Source organism: Andrena cerasifolii, chromosome 6 (genome assembly GCF_050908995.1).
Source record: "Andrena cerasifolii isolate SP2316 chromosome 6, iyAndCera1_principal, whole genome shotgun sequence".
NCBI classification, from domain to species: domain Eukaryota; kingdom Metazoa; phylum Arthropoda; class Insecta; order Hymenoptera; family Andrenidae; genus Andrena; species Andrena cerasifolii.
The window spans coordinates 5,548,200-5,572,016 of NC_135123.1; the positions used below are offsets into that span (position 1 = coordinate 5,548,200).

At 37.7% G+C, this 23,817-nt stretch overlaps 3 protein-coding genes across 12 annotated transcripts in view; 2 read left to right on the forward strand and 1 right to left on the reverse strand.

Moving 5' to 3' along the window:
• The window catches only part of Wun (wunen), a 68,143-nt gene extending 52,635 nt beyond the window's left edge, over positions 1-15,508 (forward strand). The window contains exons 8-9 of one of the 4 annotated variants that reach the window (XM_076813871.1): positions 10,757-10,865; positions 11,069-11,086. In XM_076813871.1, coding sequence (XP_076669986.1) covers positions 10,757-10,831 — 75 coding nt within the window. In that variant the 3' untranslated portion in view covers positions 10,832-10,865; positions 11,069-11,086. Of the gene's footprint in view, positions 1-46; positions 3,541-6,123; positions 8,813-10,756; positions 10,866-11,068; positions 11,087-15,372 lie in introns of those variants that run through there. The other 3 variants (XM_076813872.1, XM_076813870.1, XM_076813873.1) reach the window with 3 other exon arrangements.
• Sgsh (N-sulfoglucosamine sulfohydrolase) lies at positions 14,283-19,089 on the reverse strand. 2 transcript variants are annotated; one of them, XR_013085455.1, is made up of 11 exons: positions 18,958-19,089; positions 18,645-18,774; positions 18,418-18,554; positions 18,206-18,356; positions 17,328-17,566; positions 16,369-16,488; positions 15,625-15,831; positions 15,378-15,547; positions 15,141-15,287; positions 14,828-15,063; positions 14,283-14,462 (listed from the first exon to the last, which is right to left on the reverse strand). XR_013085455.1 is itself a non-coding variant. In XM_076813860.1 (10 exons), the coding sequence occupies exons 1-10, from the start codon at positions 19,070-19,072 to the stop codon at positions 14,923-14,925; spliced, it is 1,557 nt and encodes a 518-aa protein (XP_076669975.1). In that variant the 5' UTR covers positions 19,073-19,089; the 3' UTR covers positions 14,477-14,922. The 2 variants fall into 2 exon arrangements, 1 of the variants encoding a protein (XP_076669975.1); XM_076813860.1 differs by lacking the exon at positions 14,283-14,462 and having other exon boundaries at positions 14,477-15,063.
• On the forward strand, positions 19,025-23,776 carry Pmm2 (phosphomannomutase). Of its 6 annotated transcripts, none has more exons than XM_076813878.1 (5): positions 19,025-19,142; positions 19,750-19,838; positions 21,744-21,938; positions 22,028-22,295; positions 23,316-23,776. In XM_076813878.1, the coding sequence occupies exons 2-5, from the start codon at positions 19,779-19,781 to the stop codon at positions 23,579-23,581; spliced, it is 789 nt and encodes a 262-aa protein (XP_076669993.1). In that variant the 5' UTR covers positions 19,025-19,142; positions 19,750-19,778; the 3' UTR covers positions 23,582-23,776. The 6 variants fall into 6 exon arrangements, with proteins under 6 accessions (XP_076669993.1, XP_076669995.1, XP_076669997.1 ...); XM_076813880.1 differs by having other exon boundaries at positions 19,082-19,146; XM_076813882.1 differs by lacking the exon at positions 19,025-19,142 and adding an exon at positions 19,434-19,626.
• Positions 23,777-23,817: the final 41 nt, after the last annotated feature.

Genomic DNA, 23,817 nt, shown 5'->3' on the forward strand with positions numbered 1-23,817 from the left:
ACTGTTGACCTAACGAGCTCGCTCTTCGCTTGCTGACCACGACAAGGCCGTGACTGTCTTCTAGCTGCCTCCGGGAAGCTAGCCCGATCACGGGGAGCAAAACGCTGGGCGGCTGGGTACGCGGGCAGCTCTGCCCTAGCTCCTTCCCGAACTTTTCTAATCCGACAGCGAACTGCCTTATGCCGGGACCGTTCATCGCCGTGGCAGCATCCCGACGGCGCCGCTAGACGCTGCCAATTCCACGCCTTTCATCGCCATCGCCCAGAGATCCCATGCATCAGACTCTGTGGAAAACAGCCCGGCGAGCCTGTCCCCTTAGAAACCTCGCGGTTGCTCGCAGGCAGGCTTCCTTAAATAATAACACCTCGAGTGGCGTCGGCGTGGAAGCACGCCGAGGAGCTTGCGAGCAGGGTTGCCAGAAGGAGGGGGAAAAGGGGCTCGGTGACGTAGTAGAGGGGGAACGCGAGCAGCTATTGGAGCTCAGTGACGTGGGAAGGAGTACTAGAGGGGGAACAGTGGTTAGGGAAGCGGATTACAGTCGACTCTCGCTATGGGCTCGCGCTCAGGGCTGGCGGTGAACGCTTAACGAGTAGCGTCGACGATTCCGAGCGCGAGAGAGAGACAGAGTGTAGGTACGCGAAAGACAAAGCAAGACAGGAACACTCGCTCTCGATGGAATGATTCTAAGAAGCAGTGGGAACAGCCACGAGCGCTTAACGCGCAGTCGAGATGAGCTCATAGCGAGAATTTACTGTAACACGTACCACTGATACTTGCATACTGGGCACAACTCCTCCGGGAGTGTATTCTTCCGCCAACCCTGCTTGCAAGCCGCAACTTGCAACCCTCTCCGCGTGCTTTCGCGCTCGCGTTCCCTGGGGAACAGTGAGGGTAGCGCCTAGGTGTCCAGGAATGCTTCGTTGGCTGGGAGATGAGGAAGAGTTCCCGGTTTCCTAAAATCTTGCGCCACTCCAAGTGTTTAATCTTCTGTTCGGTGAAGAGGCTTCTGTGGTTGGTCCGAACGTTTTGTCACCTCTGGTGGTAGGAGTTCACGCAGCGGGGAGCGACGATTTCTTTGTGCCTGCCGTTGCTTCAGCTTTGGCGTTGTTTGGGTAATCGCGCGTCCACGTGGCCCTTTTTCTTTAATTTCGTCCAAATCTTGGTTGGCCTCCCTCGCGTCTGACTGTATTTCTGTACAGTACATTGCGGGAGTTTCTACCGAATAGCACGCGGAGCGACCGAAGCTTGCGATTACGTTTTAGAGAAGCATCCTTGCATGCGATACTGTTCAGGCGGAGACGTGTTTGTTGTTTCGGTGGAGATGTATTTATTTCTTGTTGAGCATTATTTATTTATACGCCAGGCCGTAAACAACGGACGATCGTCTCCTTGCCGCAGAGTGGAGGGGTTCTGCTCGTTGTCTGCGCATCTGTGTATCTCGATTAAAACGAGGGATGCTGGCGCGGTATATTCGATCTATTCTTGTACTATATTTTACTAGAAATACACTTGTTGCTCCTTGGTGCTCTTCGTCCTGTTAGAAATAGGAGACCTATATTTCTCACGCTGTCGACGTCGCGTTGGACTCTTCCTTTTTACGAAGATTTCGCAGTATCGAACGGAGCACGCGCGACGCAAATATTCGTTGCTTGCTGGACAAACGCGACACGTGTATTCGTAGGTTTACAGGTTCGTCGTAAATCGTTGGGTGGGACAGTTTGCTCATTGCAGCTCGAGGGTATATTTGCACAATGTTATCGCGAGGACGTAATGCAGAGGGATGTCGGTACAGAGAGATTTCCTATGATACCGAGACTTATCCTCCTCTCAATCGCACCTCGAGCAGTGTGTGACCGTTAATAAGAAACTTCCTAATGCAATAAGAAGCCGACGACTCGGGAGAACGTATAATACAAAGTATTACGTCGTTATTTAAGCAATTAGTAAGCTGTACGAAAATATATGTAATCTTATTGGATTTGTAACTAGATTATAATACCATTTCGAAAACTGTATATATATATATATATATATTTCTAGGCTCCGAAAGTATAGATTCTCACGTCTTGATTGATTTTCTATTTAACTTTTTACATAACTGACGCGGCGGGCGCACTAGGCGCGCGCGCTGTAATTCTAAAATCTATTTGATAGTATAGACTATAGATGACACCTATATGATATACATGAAAAAATATATATATACATACACGTGTGTATATGGTGCTTGAAATGTTTGTAAAACATACGGCAGTGCTGTATTGTCAACTGGAAGTATTGTGTACCTGTACACCGTCGGTAGATAAAACTGTGTACGTCTATATGTTAAGATAGAGATCTTTATTTATTTTATAAAGGCTATATATCGTGTATTCGATTCGTTCACGAGGGGTGCCTAAGAGGGACCAGTAAGTGGTTTCTCACTTACCTTGGGTCCGCTGGAATGCTCGGCAAGGAATCCTTCAAAGTAAAATTCGCGTATATACTCGTCGAAGTAAAAAGTCTTGTGCCCAGTGAAGGGGGTAATAAATAATATACTACCAATTATATACCTGTCGATGGTTTACTGCAGAAATGTTGTGCGTCCACTTTTAGCGTTTTGGGGGAGAAACAGTTTTAAAAAATGCAAGGGTAGGTATTTTTGACCGACTTCAAAAATTTAAAAAAAATTCACAGACTCTGAAAAAATAAAAATGCACTGAAAAGTAAAAATAATTTTTCCCCTTATTTGATCTACGAGTCTCATCTTTTTAAGTCGGCGTCTCATCATTTGTCATCTGGCACCGACTTAAAAAATATGGGAGTCGTAGATTAAATGAGGGCAAAAATTATTTTTTCCTTTTAGTCCATTTTATTTCTTTGGAGTTGGTTTTATTTTTTTTTTATATTTTTTTATAATAATACACAGTTTCACGAAAAGTGGGCATACATTATTGTATTTTTTTCTTGTATAACGGAGTTGAGCGATAACAGTTACTTTCTTGCACACAGCATAATGATCGTCTACGTTATAATTACTCACTGTTAATTACTAATTTACCGAATTGTCAACGTTATCTACTTCCTTCGCAATTACTCTAACTAACCTGTGAATAATTATTTGGCTTACATAAGGACGTTTATGTAACAGTTTTTTTTTTGTTGTCCAAACGTGATCGAAGAAGTAATGATTCAAGAATCCTTAAAGTATTGGTCTCCGACGATGTTTCTGCGGGCAATGTTTGTTTTCCTAGCTGCCTGTGAGCGGAGCAATAATCTCGAAATAAATATACGCCCACAAGATTTTTTACTTGCAGTAACATTCCCGAATTAATGGAAGAATTATGCGTTACAATTTTCAGGCTCCTTTTGGACGCGCGTTGGTACGTTTGTTACCGAATCGAACCGATATGTACTATTTTTCGTACGGAGCTGAGCTCGAAGGACGTTTTGGGATTGAATGCCTTGACAATTTTTTTTTTTTTTTTAATCAACGCGTCTACAATTTGTTATTGCGTAGTATAGAGTATACTTAATAAAACGATTTCTTTGTTATCTGCATGGAGGTGTAGTTTTATGGCTGCGTTTTATGTAAAGCAAAGGTATTAACTTACACGTGAGTATCTTATTGACCGTTATTTCTGTGCTTGTGGTTGCATTTCTCAATTTACATTTTCATATTCAATGTGTCACAAGTGTGGGCTTATACTAATTTTACAGTAGATTAATTTCATTTTTGTTTCAATTAGGTGTATATATTCCCCTCATTTGTTTGCCTCCTTTTTATAAATCTGAAATCCCACAGCATTTAAATACTTGTCCTTTGGAAGCATAGAAAAATTTTAAAAACTTATTTCCCTAAGTGGTAGTTCATAGATAGCGTGAACTAAGTAGCGATCCTCCAGGGAGTGATCGGAACAACCTGTAGCGTCGCTGATTGGTTGCCGCCATTTGTGGCAACAGCGGAAGCGGACAGAGAAAGAAACTGTAAAAAGGAAAGAGACAGAAATACGGTTAGAAAGAGATAGATAAACAAGCGGGTTGGAAAGCAGACGATTTAACGAATGTTTAGGTTATGTTACTTCCGGTTTTGCCACAAATGGCTGCGGTTGTACCGATCACTCCCTGGAGGATCACTGGCGTGAACAAGTTCAAATACAATTTCTAGAAAGTTATAAAATTAAATGGATATACTTCCGAATGGCCCCAGTGGTCGATCGACACGAGGCTTGAGGGGGTGGGTGGGGAGGGGGTGTGGACCCTAAATCTAAAATTGTAGCTTCGGGAATTTATTAGTTTCCGAAATATTAATAAAAAATTATTGTTAATTTTTTTTTACAAATTATTTTTTTGAACTGCATACACGTAGCCCTAATGGGGTTACATCCTGCTCTCCCCACAATTTGACGACCTAAATGGCATGCGTATTTAGCTGAAATTTAAAGCCAATTTTCTCGAAAACGAAGGGCGAAATTAAAAAATTGTATTCTATATTTTCGTCTTATTTTGGCCCATAGAATCACCCCCCTAGAGTATTGTCTATCCTAGGTATCCAGGGTAGATACCTATAATAAAGTAATAGGTATCCACCCTGTATAATAGGATGGATCGCATCTCTAAGTTTCTGGTTCAAATCTCCAAACTTACATCGCTTTAAGCGCCCCCCGCACTAATCTAGCCCAAACCAATACTAATATCCAGAACAAGTTGGAAAGTGGAATGCATAATGTCGGAATAAGTCAACAGAAATACTAAAAGTTTTTTTATTAATATCCCGTAAATTAATAAATTCCCGGAGCAACAGTTTTAGATTTAGGGTCCAAACGCGCTCCCCACCCCTTACCCACAAATCTCGCATCGATCGGCCACTGGGACCATTCGGAAGCACAGCCAATTAAATCATAGAATGAACCAGGTTTAAGTTTTCTTTCATATTTTTGTTAACATACCCTATCACAGTTTACCATCTTTCGCATTTATTTAGATAAATATATTTTTAATTTCATTTTCGTAACAATTCCATTCGATTTTCGATCTCTTAATCGGGATCAATAAACAAATTACTGCCCCCTTTAAGTGATTAAAAATACATCTGAATCTGCATACTGAAATGCAGTTGAAGCAATAAATATAACTGACACAATGTATAAATCGAAATTTTGTTATGTATTCACACCTGAAACATTTTATAAACATTCCTATTGTCCGGTGGCGGATTTAAGAAAAAAGGTACAGGTGGCACACGATCTGAGGCGCCCATTTTTGGAGGAAAATGAAGAGGTAGTTTACTAAAAATGGGTTAAGTGTAGTAGTACAGAAAACAAATATAATGTTTGGTTAAAATCATAATTTTTTTTAAGATAGGGCCCTATGGGCAGGGGCCCATTTTTCGGGGAAATGAAGAGGTAGTTTACTAAAAACGGGCTAAGTGTAGTAGTACAGAAAACAAATATAATGTTTGGTTAAAATCATAATTTTTTTTAAGATAGGGCCCTGGGGGCCCTCTGGGCAGGGGCCCATTTTTCGGGGAAATGAAGAGGTAGTTAATTAAAAACGGGCCAAGTGTAATAGTACGAAGAAATTGTAGTATTTGGATACCTATACGTAATCATAATTTTGATTGGTCACGGGGCCCTTTGGGGCCTTTCTGTGCAGGGGCCTAGGCGGCAACTGCTCATCAGCCGCCCTGTTAAATCCGCCACTGCCATTTCAAGTTTATTACTGCTGACTTTTAGTAAACCAATCGGCAGAAAATTTCTTGAATTTTATCAAGAAATTTCGTGGTAACGTAATCATGTATTCGATGAAGTGTATTAGCTCTTCGAATACTTGAGTGTACATTAATGGTCAATAAGATATTACCTTTCGATTACGCAATTAATAAAATGTAACTAATTTTGTAGTTAGATAAATTTTTTAAATCCTGAAGATAGAGAAGGCTAAGGCTTTATTTTGTATGTCTTTCACATTTTATAGCCAGCGACGAGGAGAGAAGGTAGCGACTTATCACGATTAAGTGATCGAACCTTAAGTTATAGTGAATCATATTGTATTTAGCAAATTTATCAGTTTCACTGGTACAATCATATTAAAGAGGTGGAAGGGGTTAATAATCGGTGTTAAAGGATTTCGTTTTTCTTCTAGGACAAGTCTTTTGGTATTTCTTCAAACAGAGGCGTTAACAGGGGGGTCACGATAACCGACGCGATAACGTTAATTAAAAAACAATTATAACGTATGTATTTTGTAACTACTGATATTATGGCTAAGTAAAAGAGTATAAAGAACCATCTGTTAATAACAACTGTTTGCCGTGGATTGCCAGGAACGATTATTTATGATCAAGATATAAGAAATCAACGAATGATTATCAGCTTTAGATATACTGGAATGCTTTCCCTTTATTCTAGGTATTCGCCGACGATACGATCGAATGTAATTTAAGAAGAAGCCAAGATAACGAGTGGCTAAGAATTTGGTAAAAAAATTGTCAATTACACGGAACCCTACTTATGATTTATACAAGACGTGAAAAACATTGTTGCGAGGAACGAAGGCGAGTACAAGTTTGATTTATACGCAGTGTATGGGTATTTTTCAAGTTTGTTAATCCTCTATTCAGGAACTTAATCGTTATATAAATATCGTCATACAAGGACCCTAAAAATTTTAAGTTCCTCTCACAGCAAAATAATATTCTACGAAAGCAGCAACATTGAAGCCACCAAGTACTTAATTTCTAAACAACGATAATAAGAACGTTAGTAACGTACATGGAAATTGATTTAAGTTCCCGAAAAGGTGGTTACACGAATTTGAAAAGCACCTTCGTCTACGATTGGCATAGAAAAAATGCAGAATGCGAAAATTGTGCTCAAATGGTATTTAAACGAAAATAAACGTATTTAACTCTCGGCGAGGCGATGCTTCTGGTGGCAGGCCGTGACTGGGTCAGTTTAGACCCAAACGCATCTTCCTTTCTTTTTCTATTACTTAAGAACGTGATTCTCGATTTTCTCGAGTGATTTTTGTGGGTCTCGGAGGCCAAGCCGATCAACTCCACTTTATAAAATTCCTCAGCTTTAGTACTTAAGCACACGATAAGTGTGCTTATAACTTATCAATTTCCTACACTTTTCATTTCATGCAGTTGATCACTTTGGCTTCTGAAGAACTCGTTTCGAACTCTGGATATCGTTTTGAAAATCTAAATCTATATTTCCGACCCAAACGCGCCCTTTCTCCGCGATGCGTTGATTTAAGGGGTAGTTGCAGGTTTGACGCCTAAAAATGATACAATGTTTAGGGAGTTTTTCCAAATAACTATATAAGATATCTTGATAAAAATTTCCCATTTTTATATTGTCATAAAAAAAAGTTATGCAATGCAGCACCTGGTTCGATCATTGGAAACCAAAAAATCAAATGGTTTCTTAAAGTTGAAGCCTAAAACTGGGAGACCTCCCTAAAAATAAAAAAGAAAACTGTAGGAACCCAAACTGGCATGTGTTTGAATAAGAAGTTTCGATTTTCACCTAATTTTAACACCTATTTTCTTCAATTAAAAACAAAAGAATCAATTAGTATTAAGTAGGGTAAAGGACCCAATTACTGACACCTAACCAGTTGCTGTCACCTTAAGCTATTTTACTTAAAATAACGAATAAATAAACTATACTATATAATCTATAGTATAGATTATAGGTTGAATTACATAATTCTTTTTGTGTATGACTTTACAACGTTTGTTTATTCGTTATTTTAAGTAAAATAGCTTAAGGTGCCAGTAATTGGTTAGGTGTCAGTAATTGGGTCTTTTACCCTATTTGTGGGATGTCCACTAGATTGAAGTCATAAAAAGATATCGTAAAAAATTTTTAAACAAACTGACGTTTACTTTTCTTTTATTCATGCACACTACTTAGTTCGAGGAACAATGTTTGAAGACAAACGCTTATTACCCGTGAATACCTACCGAGCGTAGATGGCGTTGCCTGCTTTGATTCTCAACGAAACAACTTCGACAATATTTCGAACTTCTTCATAAAATTTTAACTCAACATCCTTAAAGGGTTACTGTCGATAATAAAAGAAAATGATTTTTTGTAACCTCGAACCCGCAAATACCCCTTAAATCAGTCAACATGAGTTGAGGAGTTCGGCGAGGCTGTCGCGAGCGTGGGTCAAAATAGACCCAGCCACGGTCGTCCGCGGATCGAACGATTGTTGTGCGAGTTTAATTCATTGGAATTCGATCAAACGACAGGAGTGAACGTTCCACGAATATCAAATGCTGCGGAGTAGCAATAAACGAGTACGATTTTGTTAAACGTATCGCGCGTAATGTGCATAGTACGATAAAGCTCCGCAGCACAAGCTTCCCGTTTCAAATGATTGAACTTAACGAGAGATCGTCTAAAATCGTTTCCTTGAACCCAATACGTAGCAATATAAAGGACGATGCCCACTCTGAACGCGGACTTGGCCATTTATCATTCGTTCCTGCATATAACGAATGAATGCGAATACTTTGTAAGTTCGACCACTGCGCCCTGCGCAACTGAGGCAGGGATGCACCTGATCTTCCTTCGTTGGGACCTCCCTATGTATGCGGGGGGACACTTTAGATATCGATCTATTCCTGCTGCCATTAATAACATTGATAAATCTCCGGTTATAAATGGAGACCTGTTATCTTACGCGAGTAGGAATGCCAATGACAACGTCGAAAGTAATATACTGCGGCCACTGCACGATGCAAAGATTAGCCTTGTACGTGGAACTGTCTTGTATACGAAAGTCTTGAAATAAAACTTCTGCATATGTACGCTAAGGGTGACAATGGCATTAATCATTGTGTAATCATATGTTGTCGACAGAGTCTACGAGCGTGTGGTGTACGATACACGGCTAGCAAGGGAAAATCGGTAACTCGAAAATTAAAAAAAAAACGCAACTGGAGAAATGTATACTCACTTTCATTTAAGAAGGAACCTGCCGACCGACGAGTTTAGAGCGGTTCTGCGCAGGTTGACGCTCATTGGTGCCGGGAGAAGCCGCTATTGGCTGTACCCCCACCAACGCTTTTTCGGAGCCAATCAGCTCATTCTACATGCGCGAAACGGGTTCCTTCTTAAATGAATTTTGGTGTAGCTCGAGTGATGTGAACTTTTCCTCTGGGAAACCTTTTTTTGGGGTCGGAACTTATATCTATGGAAAGTACTTGTTGTGTAGAGTTTAACGATACCAATTCCGAGTTCAGAAATGTTTTCGTTTTATAGTTGTGGGGCGTGAAAGGTTGCTGTTTTTAAAAATTAATAAATGGATTTTGTAAAAATGTCTTTTTTAGATTTTAGACAATATTGTTTTTTTATGTGTTATATATTTGAACGCTGTGCTTATTTTTCCAATCTGTATTTAGAAATGCAGATGAGGTTAGGTCTGGGTTAGATATTTTTGCGGCCGCCTGGCATTGCGGATCTTATGCGTCGAATTAAAAATTTTCGAAATATCTCTGACATTGCGTTTAAGCATTGCTGTTCTTCTTTTTAGAAGAATTTTATCGCGTTACGGTATACGTGTATGATATTTAGTTTGTCAGATTAAAGGTTAGAAAATACGTGAAAATTTCGGAGTCCTTTTTGCTTAATAACTTTTCAACGGATAATTCCCTAAACTCAAAATTTTCGATGGATATAAATTTACAGTGAAAAAAGGCTTCCCGGAGGAAAAGTTTACCCTAAATATTTTTCGGTTCGGCAATAAAACGGTCCTGAGGGTGAATACACCCCCTCTAAGAAATAGTGAGTTTTCATATTATCGTGAATATATGCGAAACCGTGAAAGATATAAAAAAAAAGTTCATTTCGAAGTTTTATGGCTCTCGATATCCTACAATATGATGATAAAGAATTTTCAAAAAAAAGTGGTGGGGATAAATTTTGAAAAAAAAAATAATGTTTTTCGCAAATTCTTTATCGCCACTTTGTAGGACATAAAAAACCACAAAACTTAGAATTTAACTTCTTTTTTATATCTTTTACAGTTTCGTAGATATTCACGATCATCTGAAAACTTACCATTTTTTCGAGGAGGTGTTTTCACCCTTAGGACCGTTTTATTGCCGAATAAAAAAATAGTTACGTTATTAGCATCACTTGAGCTACATTTCTGCAGTGTCTCAGATTTTTCTGAATTTTCGAATTGCCGAACTTCCCTTGTAAGTATGTATATAAGGAGCTGTTAATGTTTAATTGATTTGTCCTGCCTTAAATCTGCTGCGTAATACGATACCTTGCTGATTCCTATTGTTGCTACCGTTGCTACGTATACGACTCGCAATTTATAGGCTTGCTTGCTAGTGTCGCTGAGAGCAGAGGCGTCCGGAGACTTTTTTCCGGGGGGGGGGGGGCAACTTTGGGATGATGGTAAAGAAATATATACCCCTCTTGTTTTTTTAACACATTTTATAATGCCAATTTAATTAATAATTTAAAACCGAAATTTAAAAATGTTCCCTTTTTTTAGTATAAACTTAATAAAGATCAGATTTGAAAAAGAAGCGATTTTTTCTCAAAGCAACAGTCCCTTTTGACCCCCCCCCCCCTGCGGACGCCCATGGCTCAGGAAGAACGTCGTATATGTGTTCTGGATAAGTGCCCCCTACTTTACACTTCAAATTATACGTATTATATTTTATAGGTTAAATCCACCCGACGGTAAGGTTTAGTAATAAAATTTTAATAGAATGATATATTATTGTAAATTTCAATTTCAGAACGAATTAACGTCACTCCAAAGGAAAGTGGTATCTTACGATGGAATTGAAAGAAATGCGGAGAACGGCCATTAAATGCCTTTTAATTGCCATTAAAGAAGAATGGAATGTAAATACACGAAATTAATTTATTATATACATGCGACTTAATTTTAATTTGTAAGTTATTTAATATATTATTCACTATATTCATAAGTCTAGTTGTGGGTTCGCATGGAAAATTATTTTGCAAAAGAAACGCGCACTAAAGCGCCTAGTATTCAAAAAGCGCGCCTTTGAAGCCAGGATTCTAATTTCCAATTATTTATATAGGTACGTATATTTCGAAAACGATGGCTTGCATTGCAGCATGATAAGAAACCTTCTAATCTCATTTCGCATAAAAATTGTATTCATATTTATTCATAGATCCTTTATTTCATTAAAAAGCGATTCCCGCGTTTAAGATACGATCTGTAGGAAATGTTAGATAAACCGCGTATCCCTTTCTTCTTTCTCCTGTTATCAATGTTCTTTCCTGCGTAATTTATTCTTCTGGCCACTTAGACTGGCACACCAACGCCTCGCACTCTTCGTCACCAGAAAACTGCGAACAGTCATTAACTTTCGCTATTCTAACCTTTTCTGTTTCAAAATTTCAACTATACCCACGATTACTTAGTGATCCTCTAGGTAGTGATCGGAAAATGTGTCCGCGTTTTCTATTGGTCGACGCCATTGTTTTCCTGAACCGGAAATAGAGGGAGCAAGTAAATAAGATCTACCAATTGGATTCCACAACATTGAGCGAAAAGTGGGATCAGCAGCAAACTTCATTTAATACTGAGGCGTGTGATCTTTGAACTAAGGAGGGCAGTAATTCTTTTAAAATGTGCCCGCCGATTTGTGACTTCCGCTTTAGGACAAAATGGTGAACACATTTTCCGATCACTTCCTAGAGATGTGGTCCGGTGTCCGTGGAACCCAAAAGGGTTCTGCTCGCGAATCGGGTGAAGTTGATTGAACAAGACAATTTGTAACAAATAACTTTGAACGAAATAAAGATTATTGATCTGAACTAAATTTAACTATTGAATATTAATCAGAACTATCAAGAAACGAACAAAGATATTTAAAGATTGATCAAAGGTTGGGCTTTATTGTAACACGTCCGTGCTTTTACGACGGTGGTGAATTGAGAGGCGAGGAAAGAGGCTTCTTCGTACGTTCGTTCCTCTTTTAAAATCAATGCATTGTTTTCCGAGCGATAAGGAAGGAGGCGAAGACAAATTTGTAATGCAATAAACTTCATCCTTAACTCTTTAAAGTTCGAAATTCGCGCTTAAAGAGCTAGGGGATCGCAGCTCGCAACATTAATAAATTAGTGGCGGCATCTGTTGGAGATTGCGGATACTTCTCCTGCCTTGGGCGACCCAGCTGGCATTTCAAACTAATGTTACTGTGTTACGTACGATGTGCAATATATAATTTAATAAGAGTAGCTCTGCGGATGCATGATTCCCGAATGTAATACGACACTTAGTTCCTACTTTTTATACAGACACGTTTAGAGGACAAATATTTTTGAGATACACTTTACGGGACAGTTTTCCGGTCACTTGATATTCCTAACTGTAAACATAACCTCAACGTGAGTGATGCTCGTTTTGCGTGGCTTTCAGAATACAAATCTGCTTGTATTACTCGGTGGTCTTTTACTGTGCCTTGTCTTTATGATACAAGTTAAACAGATTTACAATAACAATCAGAAGTACAGCAGATACTTGGGGTACAAAGAATATGTAAGGTTCGAAGGGAACGCAGATGTACGAGATAGTGTTTGTCCATTAATTGTAATTGATACGCTTGTACGTTAGATGAATGAAATCACGACAGAGCTGAAGGCAGTAGAAAAGTCTGCGAACAAGTCCTCCACTTACGTTCGCCAGTTGAACGAGATGCTTTTGAAACATCGTGAAAGGGATGCGAAAAATATGTCTATACCACGCGGAGCTTCCCCTTTATAAACTATTATGGCAAGTATAATTGGAATTAAATCGTTACCTTTATCGAATACCTGTGTCCATGTAAAATGAATTCTTCGTGCATATTCGTATGCAATAATTGTCTTTACAACACCCAAAAGACAAAGTTATTGGAATACTATACAAACAGGGCCAGTGGAACACATTATGCAAGTTATACACCACATAAGGGTGCCAGCTCTAGGGGATGCTAAAAAATTATATCGCACGCTTAATAAATAATAAAGGAATCCAACTCCTACGTAATCAAAACATAAATGTAATTTTTTTTGTACTTCGTAAAGGCAAAACATATTCAATAGAAAACAGGTGCCAAAATTAGGGACCCTTAAATTGGGGGCGCCAAAAATTTGGCTGTACTTCTGAAAGGGACCAGTGGCTGATCGAGATGAAACTTGGTGGGTATTACGAGGGGTGTGGAAAGACCCCAAATATAAAATTTTAGCTTCGGCAATTGATGCGTTCAAAAGATACAGGGGTAATTGTGCATAGAAGGGTACACCTTACCGATTTTTTTTAATCACTTTACGACGGTCCCCCCTCTTAACAATATTTCTGTTGACTTATACCGACACAATGCATTCCACTTTCCAACTTATTCTGGGTATTAGTATTGGTCGGGGCTAGATCAGCGCGGGGGGCGCGCGCCCGCCCGCGGGCGCGTGAAGCATGGTAGCGAACCGATGTGAGTTTGGCGATGCTAAAAATGAGACTGTGGTTACAAAATTTCAGAAATAAAAAATGGCAGGACGGGAGGGTTCCCGGGTAGGGGGGTCTGTACCAACTTACAAAAAAAAATTAAAATTTTTTTATTAATATTTCGGAGACTAATAAATACCCGAAGCTACAATTTTAGATTTAGGGTTCATACCTCCTCCCCCCAAACCTCATATCAATCGGCCACCAGAGGCGTATCTAGGGTGGGGCAAGTAGGGCTCGTGCCCTGAGCGCCAATGCCGGGGGGGGGGGGGGGGGCAAAAAAGCCGAAAGAAATAGTGTTTCTTGAATAAATTTATTTGGATGGTTAATGGTAGTAGTTTACGCTTGTTATTTGTGTACTTCGCATGCCTCTTTAGGGAAGCTTCGAAATAACTTGCTGCACTTTTCGGCTTCATTTGCCTCCAACTTTCGTCTCTTCCGCCCTTCAGCTGCACTTTCTTTAAAAAGATTATCTAAATTCTAAATAAAATGTTTTTTGTGATGAACACTTAACAAAGAAGTAGAATAGAAAAGGTGGAATTGGAATGATATGCGTGGGGGAAAGGGGAGGGGGCGCAAATTCTACGCTTGCCCTAGGCACTGTTTACACTAAATACGCCACTGTCGGCCATCGGTCCCTTTCGGAATAATATTAAAAAAATTTCTTACATAAAGGTGCGCACAATTTTCGGCTCCAGCCCTGTATACAAACTAGCTTATTGAAAAATAATGGTAGGAGAGAAATTATATTTACTATGAAAAGTCTTGAGTATCTTATATTCCTGTATAAATCGAACTTTATTTTAGAGTAAAAGCTTTGAAATGGAATAGTGTTACATCACAGTATAAAAGATATAACAAATTATTTCAGTGGTTTATTTTATTTAAATGATTATAATACCATGCCCTGAGATTCTTTCTATATCATTACACGTGTAAAAAAGATACAAAATATAATAAACTAAATAGCTAAGGTGAATGTCCTCGTCATAAAGAAGATGTAAAAAATTTCTTTGTGATCAAAATTTGCAGAATAATTGATTAATTCTTTAATAATAAATCAACCAATTCAAAAACTATTTAAGAAAGATATTTCAAGATGCTTAACTATTAGTAATTTGTAATTAACTACATAATCCTCTAAATGTCCGTATTTCTGCTCATGAAAAATAGCGATGTATGTATTGACCCAAGCTCGTGCAACACTCGCGTAAATGTTTAAATAATTTAGAATTATTTTGTTGCAACCATAGTACAAACGTAACGCATATAATAATAAGAAAAATAGGAAATGAGCAGAAATGGAGACATGAGCAGAAATTGGGACATTCACCTTACAGATATATACTTTTTATACGCTTAACGAGTTATATGTAGTTATCGAGCACGTAGATGCATCGCTGAGTATTGTATGCTCCTCAGTATTCTATATTCTGCGAACAGTTAAATAAAATTTTCGAGTGGCATACATTGGGGACTTGTAGCTCCAATACTTTCAAGAATACCACTTGGCGCACAAAGCCAAGGATCATTTGTTTCTTGCTGCCACGTAAATAATCTGTTTCTTAAATCAGTAAACAGTTCCTGAAAAAGAATCCAGTTACGATTTCACTTGGACTTTAACCAACTACATAAAAGCCTCTTGCATTCCCTTTACCTACCTTGGTAGACGGTTTAAAAGCAATATTATTTCTTTCTTCCGGATCATACTTTAAGTCGTACAATTCCCATTCAGGTCTTTCGTAATAACTTCTTAATGTTTTATACCATGGCAGTCGTTGATTGTTTCTTGTCCTATTTAAGAGATCCTACAAACGATCCGATAAGTTAATAACTGCTAACACAACGTAAATCCTATTTTCTGAATATAATGTTTATTTTACGTGCTCGCAGGTTACCTGGAAGGTTGGGGACACGTAAAAGTCCTGGTCGATGGGAAATGGCATTTTGTAATTAATATTATGTATGAGCTTGTATCGTTTAGTTCTAATGGCGCGCATGGGGTAATACATAGTAACTTCATGGTGCGTCTGACTGGCGAAAACGGCTGTGTCGTTTTCCATGGGCTCTAGATACAGAAACGCACAAGAAAATAATGTCGCAAGTTGTCTTTCCAGCGGGGATAGATAATTTATATCGATTTACCTTTAACTAGAAGCGGAAGAAGCGACTTTCCTGTTAAAGTTCGAGGAGACACTTCGTTTGTATCGAACGAAGATTGATCCACATAGGGTATGTTAAACCAGTCTAGTAATGTTGGTACAATATCCAATAAAGATGTTAAACTATATGTCACGCTATTCTTTCTGTGGCTAGGGATCGGTGATCTGATCATCATAGGTTCTGCCAAACCTAACATTATAAAAAAATTACTCACTCTTGTAGGTATTTCGAATCCTAAGGCCCGGTGCAGAAGAGCAGTTTGCGGCAATTCACCGCCGCGTTTTGGCAGAACATAGATTTATATGAAGCAGTTCACACGGGACGCAAATTTGAGCGGTTACCAGGCGGCATGTTTGCATTCGCTTTGACGAACGTATGTACCGCTTCACCGCGAATGAACGCTGCCGAACATTGTTTTATATACAAGCAATTCACACGAGCGTTTTGCGTTTATTTAACGCAAGAAAATGTCTCTCAATTCCATAAACATGGAACTAAATGCTCCTTTGAGAAGAAAACGCAGAACGCGGATCGTGGCGTTGTAAAACCGCTCATGTGAACTGCTAGAAAAATTTCACGCGTGTCTCTTCTCAAAAATTTCATGTTTGCTTCACCGCGAATGAACGCAGCGGCAAACTGCCGCAAACCGCTCGTCTGCACCGGGCCTTATTCAGAAATTTTCTTACTCCAGCGTCTGTACGTTATTTAAAATGTTTTCAGTAATACCTGGTTCGTACAAATTCGTTCGACCATTTGGAAATGGTATGCCGTTATCAGACGTGTAGATGACCAATGTGTTATCTTTAAAACCAGCATCTTCCAGTTCTTTTAGAACTAGACCGACACCTTTGAAATTTTAATATCTTGTCATTAACTTTTCAAGCAATGCTGTCATTTAATTAAGGAGTCATACGTTTCTCAGCGCTAAAACGTGGTCAATGTTTGCGAGTGATTCGGGGATAAACTATTAATCCGTTTGGTTTAATTTTTGTTGTGTTTTATAGGTATATGTTTATAGATTATAAAACAGGTATGAGAATTGGAATTTTTTTAAAAATATGGCGTGCGCGTGCAGTGGCGTAGGACATGCTTTCTGGCGCCGCCCCGAACGGTGGGCATGAATCAGCCCGTACGAGTGGTCTGAATAATAAATCTCCGATTTTTTAACAATTTTTGGGATCGTAATTATCTGGTGACGGTCCCATTTTTCGAGAAAAAATATTGCAGCAATGGTAACACTTTGAAGAAAAGGATCGTGATTTTCGCTATAAAACTCGTTCGTTTTTGCTTGTTATTAAAAAAATGGTTCAATTTAATTGAAAAAGCTCAACGTCACTCGATAACGAATCTTATGTAGAATATGTGTGTAAATAATGAAGTTAATTGGATGAACGGTGAGGCAGTTATCATGCCCACCGTCTTGGAAATCGATGTTTCGAGAAAAAGCCACATTTTTAAAAATTTTCCAACTCTCATACCTGAGGTGTATAACCATAAGTATATAAACACATACCTATAAAACACAAAAAGAATCAAACCAATCGGATTAATAGTTTATCCCTGAATCACTCGCAAACATTGACCACGTTTTAGCGCCGGGAAACGTATAAGACCCCTTAATACCTACTGCAAAAGTTATTATATTTTGCTGCCCATAACTGCGTATAGAATGTTAGCCTATGTACCTTGATCCAAGCGAGAAATAGTCGTATATTGGGCAGAAATATCTCGCCTGGCTGCTTCTGTGTTTTGTACAAAATACGGAACCTTCACTTGATCCCATTGATAGTATATTGGTTGCCAATCGGGGATGTTACCCATACCGACATCACCATTTCCAAATTTCTCACAAAAATTCCCATATTCTGGATGAGAATGACCACATCGATGGGGATCGTGAAATGCGACGTACAAAAAGAAGGGCCTAGAAACATAGAAGTCCTTTCAGTTTTCTCTTACTCTCAAAACTGCGTACCAGGGCGGAGCGGAAAATTTAAATTTGAATTTCCAGTTGGCCTGGGTGCGGGATAGTTGTCTTTTGATTAACCAAACACAACTGTAACAAAAATTTTGGAAAAATATTCATGTCTGCAGGTTCCTTTTTCTCCTAAAAATGATTATATGATTACTAGCTTTACTACTCGGCTTCGTCCGAAATTTAGATTCTGATTTTATAAAAAAAAATTTTTTTGGTGAAAATGATCACATTCATCTGGATTAGTCAGATATAATGAGCTGAGGCACTTTTCGTGATCCCAGAGTTTATCGTTCGAGGGTTTTTAGGCGACAGACAAACACACAAACGTATAGAAGCTTTCTGCTTTATATATTAAGATTTTTAGGAGAAAAAGGAACCTGCAGACATGAATATTTTCAAATTTTTTTTACAGTTGTGTTTAGTTAATCAAAAGACAACTATCCCACACCCAGGCCAACTGAAAATTTAAATTTTCGCCTATATAGTATCGCTCCGCCCTACTGTGTGCGCACGTTTCACTATAATTTGGCAAAAGTTCCGTGTCAACGGAGGAAGAATATTTTAGAATGTAACAGAGATCCGTACTGCGTTCGATTTTCAGAGAGGAACTCTCTGACTAAAAGTTTGATTTTTGTAATGTTACGACCAACTTGAAGTATAGAATTATTTTCTTCGGTTTGCGAATAATCAAATGGGTACACATTGTTCGGCCCTACGTGCTTCTTGCCGATGATGCCTGAAAAGTGTTTCGAACGTGATTAATAAGTAGTTACGACTACTATTACGTTTCGATGTACCTGTTCGTATGCTGTGTCTCTTTAATATTTTTGGCAAGCTTTGAACGCTATCGAATGAATTAAAGTGATGGATTCCATGATGAAGACCATACATTCCATTCTCATGGCTCGGCAACCCAGTAAGTAAAGAGGAGCGACTAGAATTTTCAAAGAGTCATGAGAGCGATCAGAAACAATATAGATCCGTGTCGTTTAAGGCACGCAAGAAACTCGAATGGAAGCTATACCTAGGCGAGCAACTGCTGACCGAAGAGTACGCGTTATTAAACAACAAACTCTCTTTTGCCAAGTTATCTAAATAAGGCGTTTGGCAGATCTTGTTTAAGTAGGATCGCATTTCAAATCCTCCATCGTCGGCTACATAAACAAAAAAATCAGATTAAGCATAAACGTGCAAGAGTAAAATACCGCAAAATTTTATTTTTTTGTTAATGATGAAATATGAAATTCGAAATAACTAAACAGCGACGAGTTCATTTAATTATCGTGAAATCGAAAATTTCGAATTTCTGTGACAAAGTAACGAAACTTATTTTTTACCCAACAGTACGACGACATTTTTACGCGACTGAATGTTTGCATTCAAATTACGCAACTCTAATAAGATAAGGAAGATAAGGCAATGTAATTGATTCAAACAGATTTTTTTCGACATTGCAATTTGCAACAGGCAGGAACGTAACGCACAGAGCCCGCCAAACTTGCCACGTATTAACTACGGCACCGTCTGTACATTCTTTTTTTTTTTATTTCTTTCACTCGTTACACTCCATTCGTTTCGAGATCGACGAACGTAGAGGAAACGAAGCTTTCGTTTTAATAGAATTATAACGAAACGCCCAGTATAACATTAAATGCTGCTTTTTTTATACTCGATATCAGTTAATTCTTTTTACATAGGTTATATTTAATGTTGTCGGTGTTCGAATAGTGTTTAATTGAATTGTGGAACTCTGTTGTATCGTAAAAGTTACGAGTTGCGGTACAATGCGTTCTTTGATTCGTCGATCTGGAAATAATAATTTCATACGAAGCGGGAGTTTTTTCGAGACATGCACGATCCGTCGGAAAGAATGGGGACGTTTTAGATGGAGGGGGATTGTTAATATAATTTAATGATGGGATGTGCCATGCACGTGACTTATTCCCATGCATATTGCTCGTTTACCGCTTACTGTGGTTTTTTTATCGATAAAAATAGTAATAAAGGTTTTTTCGTATAAATTCTTAGTACGCATTTGTTAATGCTTTGTAGTAACCGTATACGTATTCCATTGTTATTTTACAGACATGCTTTCTATCGAGAGTTTAACATGAAAACTTATGTTTCAGATTAATTGAACAAACGAAACCAGTTTACTATGTCTAAGAAGATAATTTGTTTGTTCGATGTTGATGGCACACTCACTGATCCCAGACAGGTAAATCTTGTGAAGTGTAAAGCCTTAAGAAGTTAGCGGACTTGAAAATTTCTGTAATAGTACTGTTGGATGCAAGAACGGCCTCAGGACTAGTGATCCTGATTTCTCCATATTTTTTGTTTCTCGAGAAATCAGAAATGAGATCATATTTCTTGAGAATTCTCGAGAAATTGTAAAAAATATTGCACAAATTATATTTTTGAAATGATGTTGATAATATTTATCAAAAACACAGGAAAACTTTAACTAAACGATTAGTCCTGCCTAATTTATACAAAACTTGTGTAAATGAAAAAGTAGATATTAAATATAATTGGTAAATTTATTTAATACAAAATTTGTACAAAGCAAAACTTTACTTACTTTTTGGTTTTAAAATTTATTTTTAAATAGCGTAATGCGTCTAATGTAGCGTCAGTGAATCTATTTCTTTTTTCTGGCAAGATCTGTTACTGTTATATTTTTACGTTATATATAAAATAGGCTGTTAAATGAAAAAATGCGTCTTTTGACCCTTTTGGAAGAAATTCTAGATCATGCAAAAATTTTGTACGGGATACAATAGGCTTATCTCCTCTTTTCTATATTTCTTCTTCAATAGCCACAAGAAACTCATTAGGTACTTAATTCAGTATACAATTTTTCTAAATTTTTAAATAAGAATTTAAGAGCACCTTCAGCAGTTAATAATATCGAATCTTCTGTACTGTGATTTTCTATTGGAATTCATATAGGTTCTAATGTTATTAATAAGATGTATTATAAATTGTAGATGTGTTTATACGTTCGCGATTAACTAGTAATACATTCATTTGTGAAAATAAATGAGATTTATAATATTTTTCCTAGCCTTAAGTTTCTCGAGAAATTATAGTATTTCTCGAGAAGGCATTCTCGAGAAGCAACACTACTCAGGGCACCCAAGCCCTTCTTGCACAAAACGCATAGATTTCTCATTCTTTTCTACACGTGCTCTCTAAATTTCATTGCCGTGTCTTTAAAATTGACAGACCTATGGCAAATTTTACGAATCGTTTACCAACTAACCCTAACTCGTATCTAACCCAAACATACATCAACCTGAACGTGACACGATCTATGACTAATTCTATGACTACATTTTTTTCAATATTCTATATTGTTTCAAATATGCAAATATTAAATAAATAATAAAAAATATTGTTAAAAGTGTGCTCAACCTTTTTCAATCTCTTTTGCTCAGAATTTGCTGCCCTAGGCTGTAGCCTACTTACAAAGGAAGATCCCGAACCCGAAAATTCCAAAAATTCTGAAACTGTGAATATGTAGGGGATTTCCTCCTGATTACAGCGCAATTTTTGTTTACTGCCCAAATTCACTCGAGGGGGCGAAACTAACCCCTGAAAATTCGGCTATTTTCCGATTTCGCGTTATAACTCCCGAATCGTAAGAGGTAGAAAATATTTTCAAGCCAAAAGTTGTTTCTTTTAATTAGATCTACCATTTGGTGAAAAAATTATTTTGCAGTTCGCGAATTATAACACAAAATCGGAATATAACCGGATTTTCAGCGGTCAGTTACACCCTCTTCGAGTGAATTTGTGCGGCAAACAAAAATTGCGTTGTAATCAGGAGGAAATCCCCTACATATTCACAATGTTTCAGAGTTTTTCGAATTTCCGGATTCGGGATATTCCCTTGTTAGTCTATATACAAATCCGCCCCTGATTTTATGCACAAAGAGAGATTATTACATAATTCCCATTGTAATAATGCAACTACAATGGACATACATAAGATTTTTACATTTTATAGACAGTTTTACAACAACTTAGAGACACGTTCCTCGAAACTTACTTTTGGCATTAAGGCCGTTCTTACATCCAACAGTAGAATTTTACAAAGCGTTATTCAATTTCTCCTTAGCTGATTAAGCCACATGTTGAGAAGTTTGTGTTGGAGACTGTTCGGAAGGAGTTTGATGTAGCTGTAATTGGAGGATCAGATTTGAACAAGCTGAGAGAACAACTGGGCGGTGGAAGCATATTTGAAAAGTATAAATATGTGTTTGCGGAAAATGGAATTGTTGGCTTTAAAGATGGTAAACAGTTGCCCGCAGAAGTGAGTAATATAATTAGAAGATATTTCGGAATCAGTGGAGAAATGTAAATTTATCATGGATTTATTTTAAAATTATGTTTTCGTCGTAGACAATCCAAAGTGTTATTGGTGAAGAGGCACTGCAAGATTTGATAAACTTTTGTTTGAAATATATATCTGAATTACATTTACCATTTAAAAGAGGAACTTTCATTGAATTTAGAACAGGTATGATTAATGTTTCACCAGTTGGTCGTAATTGTTCTCAGGAAGAGCGCATTCAGTTTTATGAATACGATATTGAGAATCAGATTCGTCAGAAATTTATTCAAGCTCTAAAGAAAGAATTCCCAGATCTTGCTTTAACGTATAGTATTGGTAAGTAGCATTCCTTTTCGCATTGACGTTTGCGTATATTTATTTCATTTGATGCCTACTGAATGGGTATTAGTTATTTATATCAACCGCATCCTAGCATTTTGTTCATATCCATTGACTCAGGAAATTTATTTCACTAACAGAAAGATTAAGGGGTCTTTCCACCTTAACGCCATAAAAAATACCGTTGTTTCGTATTTTTTTAATGCTTGCTTTCGCTAAAATAGATGGGTGCAATATGCGATTTAAAAAAAGCAGCCTCGATTGCGCGGTCGATTTTAAAGGTACCATGTATCGGAAACAGAAAGAGCCAAGAAGATTTGTAATCAGCATGACTGCCGATATATTCTGAACTAGATTGGATTGGTTAGATGAAGAATTAACAGAATGGTGGACGTCCAAAGATGACGTATCGCAATTAGCTAAATTCTTTAATCATTTTGTGACGCAAAGATGAGAAAAAAAACAACGAAGATGTGATTCTAGTTCGGGCCATAGCGATAGTCATACTGATTACAAACCGCCTGATTCCCCCGCCCCAGATACATGGTTCCCCCGAAATCGACCGCACAATCGAGGCGTCTTTTTTCACAGCGCATTCTTCACCCACCTATTTTAGCGAAAGCAAACATTAAAAAAATATGAAAAAATCTGTATTCTCAAAATACATATCAATAAATAGAAAAGAAAACTTCAGTTTAGTAAAAGCATTCTTTTTGTGACCAAAAAAATGGTAAATCCAAACAACGGTATTTTTTTAGAGCGTTATAGTGGAAAAAGCCCTTAAATTAAATAAATTGGAAGAAAAAATATTAATTCCGTACTAATTACTAATTATTTCAATTTGTGTAAAAGAGACAGCATTACATGCTTTTAATTTCAAGCAACCTTCTTAATATTAACGCATTCGCTACCCGGGCCTGCGAGCACATGCTTCATCTAGTACCGAGGGACTGTGAACGTGGCGAATGTTATTCTTTAAATTACATTTTAACCGGGTAAATTACTTTGCATGTAAAGGGGGTCAAATATCTTTCGACGTCTTTCCCGTTGGCTGGAACAAAACGTACTGTCTAAGGTACATCCAAGGATATGACGAAATACATTTCTTCGGCGATAAAACAACGGAGGGTGGTAACGATTTTGAAATTTATGAAAGCGATATAACTGTTGGGCACTGTGTGACTTGTCCAGAAGATACAATCAATCAGCTGAATGTGCTTATGGCGCTTGTTAAGGAAAAGAAAGATAAAGAACAATTCACTGTTCCTATGCAGTGCGCATAATGCATGAAATATTTAAGACCAGAAATATTTAAATATTTTACTTAAGAGAAGTACTTTTAGATGTTATATTGAATATATATTGTCTGTTTTACTGTCGAACATTCCATTTTTGATGTTTCAAATTACCATTGTCAAATAAAGAGTTTCTAACTGTTTGTAGATTCTTAAGCGTAATAAAAAGTTTGCTGAGTATAATTTTTTATTTTGATAAAAGTGGATATAAAGTCCCAATTTAG